The following is an 8,304-nucleotide window of genomic DNA, read 5'->3' as shown; positions in this document are numbered from 1 at the left end:
AGATATAAGGAAAAAATTTTTTACTATGAGGGTGCTGAGGCGCTGGCACAGGGTGCCCAGAGAAGCTGTGGCTGCCCCATCCCTGGCAGTGCTCAAGGCCAGATTGGATGGGGCTTGGAGCAATCTGCTCTAGTGGGAAGTGTCCCCGCCCATGGCAGGGGGTTGGAACTGGATCAGCTTTAAGGTCCCTTCCCACCCAAACCAGTCTATGATTGTATGCCTAAGGAAGAGCTCCAGAACATGGAGCAGTAGGGTGCATGGTGTGGTGTCCCTGCAGTCAGAATCTAGTGCTGCAGAAGTTCTGTCAGAACTCAGACCTTTGTTTTAAAGCATTAGCCAGACTGTTACTCAAAATGCTAACATGGCAGAAGCAATGGTGGGCACCAGATCTGCAGAGTTCAGTACAAACTGGTGGGGGAAAGTGGGGTGCGAGGTGGGGAAGTTTTCAGTGACTGCCGTTCTGGGTTAAGGCTGTTCCATTCCTCTTTTCTGTAAGCTTTCTGTTTTCCAAAGGTAAATCCATAGTGGGAGATGCCTGGATATGAAATAAAATTAGTAATATAGGAAGGAAAGATGCCATTTCTGCCAAGTTAATGTGGGCTCAGCCACAGGGGCAGGAACAGAGCCAGGGATGGCCAAGAAACAGCAGCTCCAGAATATACTGAGGAGGCCATAGGCATACTGCTGTGTTTGGAGATGTCTCGCTGTGTCTTCCCTTCAGCCACCTAGGAAATTAAAAGGAGGAATGAATCCCAGTTAGACACATTTATGCTCAAATGTCTGGCTGCAGAGCTTCCAGTTCTGAGCACTGATGAGAGACCATAGGAAACTCCTGTAGCCAGGCAGCATGGCCTCCTGCTTCTACTAGTCTGTGGGGGAAATAGCTCAAGGTCCAAGGATTCTGTATGCATGTGGCATTCCTCACTTTGGTGTCCAAAATCACACCTTTCCAGATTCAAGACTTCTCAACTACTGTCTCAAGGCTACTTGACTAGCTGCTTTGTGAAGGCAACAAAGCAATGCATACCTGGGACATTTCTGAAGCAAGAGATGTGCTGGCACTGTCTCCTTGGAAGCTTAGGGAAGATGAATAAAAGAAGTCTTCCTGTCTTTCTAGAGCTGTCTGTTTCAGGTGCATTTGAGACCAAATCGCGTTTTCTGCAAACAGAAGTAAAGCAAGAGTCTTACTGTGCTTTTCTCTGCACATCTTCGAGTCTAGTGAGCAGAAGTTTAGGGAAGCTGTTAGCTTTCAGACAGCCTCTGTGGCTTTGATTCAGAAAATACGTATTCTCTGTTTAGTGAAGAGCCTGCTAGTTTGTGGGTTTACTTGCGAGGTTGAGCCAACTGCAAAGCCAATTTGCACTGTACTTAAGGACCTCTGGGTCCCTCTGGGACTTTCCCGAGTGTCAGTTTGGTAAGGCACAGGTATGTAGTAACTCATATCGGATGTTTAGGTTGTATGTGTATCTATAGTGCTGGGTGTAAGGCTTTTCTATACAACAGGAGGTAGATTTAAATATTAATCATTTATGTAATGATGCTGGTTTCTGTGATATCCTTTGGGAGCTTTTACAAACATAAAATATTTAACTTTTATTACAGTCTGTTGCTAAAATGCTAGGGAGATAACAGACTTAGGAGTACATAGTTGAAGGTAACAGGATTTTTGTAACTGTTGTGCTGCTGAATCTAGTAACAGGGTCTGTGTCAAGAGCTACTTATCCTGACCAAGTGAGGGGCAAGGAAGGGGCAGGAGAGGAAGCCAAACTGCAGAATCCTGGTGCACTGATGTGGTTACTCAGCAACCTATGGATACAGCATGTCTGACCTCCCCTTGTGATTTTTTTTTTTTGCAACCCCATCATTTGAATACTGTTTGGAAATAGCTTCATGGTGTTTAAGACAAACAGAAGGGTCACCAAAAGATACAGAAGCACTTCTGAGAGGAGATCCAGGCTGGTCCCATAGGTTGGATAAGGGATCATGTAGACACAGCAGAAGAAGGCAGAACTATACCCAAGAACAATGCAACATAGGATCTTGAAATCAACAGGATTTGAATTTCCCTGTGCTGAGCAGTCTCTCTCATTCTGAGATATGATTGATGCTTACCAAGGCATTTGTTGTTCTCAAACATGCTGAGTATCTGGTCACACTTCTCCTTCTCATTGCCACTGCTCTCACATGTGCACCACAGGGATACCTCCGCACTGGAGTTGCTGACATAGTTGGGTGTCATGGGTGTGCCTGTCCCAAAGTGCCAGAAACCAGAATGAGGACTGACTTACCAGATGAAAGAAGAATCATGAGTTGCACTGTAATAAAGGGAATGCTGCCCTGAAGGCAGAAGCCTTCCACTGCGATACACACTATTCAGGAGATGCCAGGGGCCCCTGCAAGGTGACCAGGCCTGGTCAATCTACATGAAGTCTGCTGGGCTGTGATAAAGTGTGGAGATTGCTACCCCTGGCTCAGGCAATCTGATGGTGAGGTGTGCTGATAGCTGAAGTTGGTGCAAGCATCAGATAGGATGCAAAGCTGCAGGGACTTGGCTGCAGAACTGGCATATGGCAGCAAAAGGTGCTCTTGTTTCTTGTGTAGCTGGCAACACTGTGAGGCCAAATGCCTTTTGACACAGAAATGCTGCATGCTTGTGGGGTGCCATTCAGCCACAGTTCATTTGGCAGAAAACCAGCAAAGACCAGAAAGTATAGTTTAAAGCTCCTGAAATACTGCTGCTCTTTACAGCTCCTCTTTTGACACACTCTGACAAAGTATTAGCAGGTTGGCAGTGAATGCCTAGAACCAAAGATGACCTTCCTCCTAACAGCTGGTAGTGCCATGTTCTGTCTGGCTCTGAGAAGACAGCTCTTTTTGGGCTGCATTTACCTCAGAAACAAGAAGGAGCACCAGCATCAATTATTCACTGGTATACTGAGCAGCATCAGTGTGCCTGCAAGTTTGTGTCCTACAGGCACCCGCCCTGTGTGTTCCTGTGTTTCACTTACCAATCATCCCCATGTAAGCCTGTAGGCATGCAGCACGGCTGTGCTGAGAGCAACCATCTAGAGATGTGTCTGCAGGTTGACAATTTTGTTGGAAGTCAGCCAGTCGGGATCTGTAGGAAGGAAAATGAGACTGTCAGTGTCTATGCTGTTCTCTTCTCTTGGCCAATGTCCACTGCTGCTGGACCTACTTGCAGATATGGTCTTCTAAGCAGGAGTCCAGAAGCCAGAGGCAATTGGGTTTGGTGCTATACTGGAAGGAACAATTTGGAACAATAGTTTTCCGGCGTCGTTCTCCACAAAGCTCATCTTGACATGGACAGAATAGGATCCTTTTGGTGAAATCCTCAGGGACTTTCTCAAAGAAATTCCTCAGCCCTCTGTGGCATTTTCGACGGTCACACACGTTCTCACTTCCTGCTCCCCTGGTGCAGATAGAAGCATATTCTGTGCGCAGACGAACACACTTCTTGCTCAGATTACAGACATGAGTTGCTTTTACACATGGATTTGTTGCATCTCTTGCTAACTGTGAGCCTAGAAAACCAAAAGAAATCCAGAAACAATGAAGGAGGTCTCCAGAAGAGATTCTGTGTGGAAATAGGAGTAGCCCTTGGTGGTCAGATTAGGAATATCAAAAAGAACAAAGCACATTAGTCCTGCTGTGTGCCTGCAGTGTGATGTTGCAGTTGTACTAGTTACAAAATCATTTTTTGTTGGTTCATGTTAGGGTGCTTGTTTCAGTGAGTGCATCATTGTGAGTTATTCCCCGTTTCATGGACCTTTATCTGTGGCTATATTTACACTTGTTAGGGGGGATGAATTTAGGCAAGTATCCAGAGCAGGCATTCATCTAATTAAAGAGTCCATTACCCCAAATTGTTCTTAATAATTTTCAGCCCCTGAAAAGATAAGAAATGACAGCATTATATCACGTAACCATTACAATCCTTACCTGATAACAGAGCTGCCAGTTTATTATAGTCTGTCTTCCAGTGTTCTTCATTTGCTGGGTTCTCATAGGGAGAGGCCTCCAAATTGAAATAACCTGGGCAAGATACAAGATATTTTATGCAGTGGAAACATGGTTTGGGTTTTTTTCTTTCTTGTTTTCCCCTCCTTAATTTTTTTCTTATTTGTGCCTGGCTGTTTTCTCAGGCTGGAGTTCAGAGATGCTCTGTTTTGCTCAAAGCCAAATGCCAAGAATGGTTCTTCTGGAGAAGCCATGTAAAAACAGTGTTACATTTTGTCATCATTATTTCCTCTGGCTGGAATTTGGTCTGTGTTGTCATTTGGGCCTTTTCAGCCTCAGTAGCAGTGACATGATGTGGAGCACAGGCTGTAGTGGGAGGCCAAGTAGAAGCATCCCACTGAAGCTGGAGAGAAGCAGCATGCTCACGGATGCCGTTAGTGTGTGTAATAACCACGTGTTGTTTTCAGTGATGACAGACTCACATTTTGAGGTGATTTTCATAGCACTCTCCCCTCACAGCACCAAATCTAACTGCCTCAGAGTATCTATCTTTGTCTCTTGGGGTTCCTGGTGTATTTGAAGGCCCAGCCCAGATCAGTTTTCTCTGCTTATCAAACACAGCAATAGTGAATTCTCTTCACTGGCAGGTGTGGCTCCAAAATGAGCTGCACTGTTGGGAAGTCACCTTTTGCAGTTGTTTCCAGATGGGGGGCAGGGGCAAGCCTCACTAGTACCTTATAAATTCCTATTATTTCATCTCACCATCTGTCATGCTGGAATGAATGGTCCAGTAAACACGCAAGCAGTGCTCCTCTCTCTTCATGCGCCGGTGACACTTGCAGTGCAGCAAAGAGCTGTTCCCGAGGTCTAGCTCTGCATTCAGACATTGGACCCTGCTATCATGGTCCAGTGGAAGGAAGCGAGTCTTAGCCAGGGCACAGTTTTCCAGGATCCTGTAGGTGCCATTGCAGGTAGAGTCCAAGAGGCACAGTTGTTCTGCTGCTATGCAGTCACTCCTTGGTAGAGCCAGGAGGTCTCCTGGTCAAGTAGGGAAAAGATTATTAGGATCACAGTCATGATGGATGCCACACAAGCACCTTGTCACTGTTCTGTAGGCATCCTTTATTCAATGAGGACTCCTCTCAAAAGGCAGAACTGGTTGGGGTCTCTCATATGGAGTAGTAGGAAACAAAACCTGTCTCCATTTAGAAACAGAAGGATGAATATTAATGTATGAAAGAGGGAACAAAAGGTTAAAGAAAAGTTGCAGAAATAATTTTGTTTAATAAAACGTTTTTTTATCACCCTTAACTCTTTCAACTTGGCCATGATCAGGGATGGCTCTGTGTTTTATGGAGTAGTAAATCCCCATAGAAACCTTGGGTTGATGAGCCCTGCTCTGAAGAAGCTCTTCTATCTATTATCTATGGGTAATGAAAACCGCAGTGCTATAAACACATAATAACACCATGCTGTGTGCTGTGAGTCAGTGCTGCTGCACTTGCTAAAGTGTATACTGGTCATTAAGAGATGTACTGAGAAACCCATTTGTAGGGTGTAAAAACAACTGCTTTACTGAGCTTGGAAACTTAGGAATAAGAATGTGTATTTTTTGCATACTGGAATAAATCCTTGACATAAGATGCAAGTAGCTTCATATAGTAGCACTGATGTTTAATCAATTCAAGTACACAGGACCCAGTCCCTGAAATCCCTGTAAAAAATGCTGGGATGCAGGCTTGGTCTGCCATGTTTCATCTCTTGGTTGACTGTGAACTCTATCTATTTGTGTGTGTGTATATTTGCATAGCACAGGCATTGATTATATATAGACACACATACACACGCCCCCTTTCCCTGTATGACAATATTGCTTGGCTGGTTTTAAGAAAGGACTGTGCTGAGCGTTACATTTACCTTTAATGTTCTTTGGGTACACTATATTACCTGTCACTCTCCTGGTCAGTAGGTGCAGTAGTATATTTCAGTCTGCCTTCACTACAGATTAGAACAAAATCTTAGTGTGCCTCTGTACCTGATATACCACCTTCACCATCTAACTTGTTCTCTCACTTCCTTTACTTTTGCTGGCTTCATCAGTTCATTTGCTGTAAGCCATAAACAGCACAATTGTGTGCTAGTCTGCTTCTCAAACCTACTCCTGCAGCCCTGTAATACTCTCTAGGTGTCTCTGTCTCACTTGTACAAATGTCTTTGTTTTTCTAGCAACTTTTACTGTATGTTGTTGTTCATCTGGCTGTTACATAGAGACTGTGACTTTGTAAGCTCCCTGAAAAGCAAATCTCTCATCAGAGAGAAATTCAAAACTCTTCTACAGACATCATCTAATAGCTATGCATTATTTTAAGGCCTAACACAACTTAAAGGCAATAATAACTTCACAGATTATGATTACTTGTACCTTAGAAAAAATGGGTAGATAATACTATATCCCTTTATTCTCCCTTTTCACTCCATGTCCTGCCATTTATATATGTGTATTAATTTCATGCCCTTGGTGCACCACGCTATTGGAAGAGGATGATTACAGAAGGGAAACCTATCAAAGAAGCATTAGGACTGAGACATGGAAAACTGAGGGATATCTATTGTACTCACGTGGCTGCAGGTGTTGCTGAGGTCTTAGTGCCATGGCCCATTTTTAGAGCAGTCACTGTGATACTCAGCAGCTGCAGCTTTTTCTGAGAGTAAAGCACTGACATCTCATAGTCAGAGTCTAGGAACGGTTCAGAGCAGTTCCGTAATTTCTGCATTTCTAGTCATATCAGCCATGAAGACTACACAGGAGATGAACTGGAGAGAGGAACCGTTTCTATCCTTGGCTCTTGTGACTTGGCAGTAATAGACGGCAGAGTAGAGCAAACTGCTGCATTTCTGCAGGAGTTCCTCACTCTGGTCTTTGCAGACTGAGCCTCACCTTATAATACTACCGGCCTGCAGCACTTGAGAGGGGATCAAGAGGGTGGGTGTCAAAAAAGGCCCTCGACGGAGCCCGTGTGACGGGTGCAGCCAGAGCCGGCGCTCTCCGGCTGCTTCTCCTGCCGCCAGGGGGTCAGTTCCCGCTGCCCCGCTCCACAGCACGGAGCCGAGCACGGCGCCGACGCCAGCCCCAAAGACGAGCCGTCCCCTCCCCAGCACGTCCCTCCGCTCCGCTCGCCGCCGCATATGCCACTCGCGTTCTGGGTCACAAGTAGCAGCGCTCCTTTCCCGGCTGGAAGGCGATTCTTCCCCCGGGGCAGCAGGGCGTTCGCCCTCCGTCGCAGTCGGTGGCCGGGAAGCAAGGTTGGGGCAGCGGCCGAGAGCCGCGACCGCGGGACGCGCTGTGGGTCCGCCCAGCACCGGGGGACACCGGCCCGGGACCTCTCTGCCGCTTTCCCGGCAGGCAGGGCATGCGGATGGTCCCTCGGGGCGGCGGCGCGGGTCCCACTCTCCCCCCGCCGGGAGCGGGACGAAGCCCTGCCCCGCAGCCCTCCCAAGCCCGCCCCGTCCACCGCCCCATGCTCCGGGCGCTGTTACCTGCTCGGGAGAGGAGCAGCCCCAGGAGCAGGGCGAATCCCATGTTGGAGCCCGCGTCAGCGGTCGGTCTCTCAGAGCGCTGGGGCCGCAGCTCACATGCTGCGTGCAGCCCCGTCTCAGCTCTCCACGGTCTGCCCCGCGCGGCTAGGCTCAGCACGGCACGGAACGGCACCGACCGGCCCGCCCCGTCGAGAAGCGGGCGGCGAGCGCCGCCCCGCAACTCGGCCCGGCCCGCCCTCGGGACCTGACTCGGGGGTTCGGCCCCAGCAGAGGTCGCGGCTGCGCTCGGAGCCGCGGCGGGGAACGGCGGGGTGCTGCGCTGCAGAGCGCGGCAGGCGCCTCCTGGGAGGCAGCTGCGAGCGCGTTTCGAAGGGGAGCTGCTGGAAGGGCTGTGGAAGGGGCTGCGCGGTTCGTGTTCGGACTCACGGTCCGTCCCGCGCTGGGGTCAAGGCTGGGCCTGTGCAGGGCAAGCACTCGCCGGGTTGCACTGGGTAAAATAAAGTCTCCAGCGGAGTGCTGCTTTGGTCCGCAGGAGGGATGAGCGAGCTTTGTTCGGCTTCTTCCTCCTAGCTTTGTTGTGGAGGGTCTTATTTCAGCTTCTTACCCGTGCTGGCTCTGTCGTGGCTGAGGATGGCATTTCTAAGACCCTGCCCAGCATTCAGGCAGCCGTGCTTTTTGAACAGATCCTTCTCTTTAGTTTATATCCTACAGTCAAGTTAACTAACACAAGAATAAGTAGCAGTCAAACATGTGCACATCAAACATTAGTATATGAAAATGAGAGAAACC

General features: G+C 48.1%; 1 protein-coding gene across 1 annotated transcript; it reads right to left on the bottom strand.

Moving 5' to 3' along the window:
- Positions 1-590: 590 nt before the first annotated feature.
- Positions 591-7,558, bottom strand: LOC308225933 (GDNF family receptor alpha-4-like; the record flags this gene model as incomplete). The annotated part of the gene is made up of 8 exons (XM_080627166.1): positions 591-725; positions 1,028-1,158; positions 2,113-2,247; positions 3,009-3,118; positions 3,197-3,542; positions 3,961-4,053; positions 4,741-5,016; positions 7,516-7,558. 8 exons carry the CDS (start codon positions 7,556-7,558, stop codon positions 591-593), a joined length of 1,269 nt encoding a protein of 422 aa, XP_080483292.1.
- Between the last annotated feature and the right edge of the window lie 746 nt (positions 7,559-8,304).

This window comes from Psittacula echo (genome assembly GCF_963264785.1).
Source record: "Psittacula echo genome assembly, chromosome: 11".
Classification (NCBI taxonomy): Eukaryota; Metazoa; Chordata; class Aves; order Psittaciformes; family Psittacidae; genus Psittacula; species Psittacula echo.
This window is presented reverse-complemented; position numbering and strand designations above follow the sequence as displayed.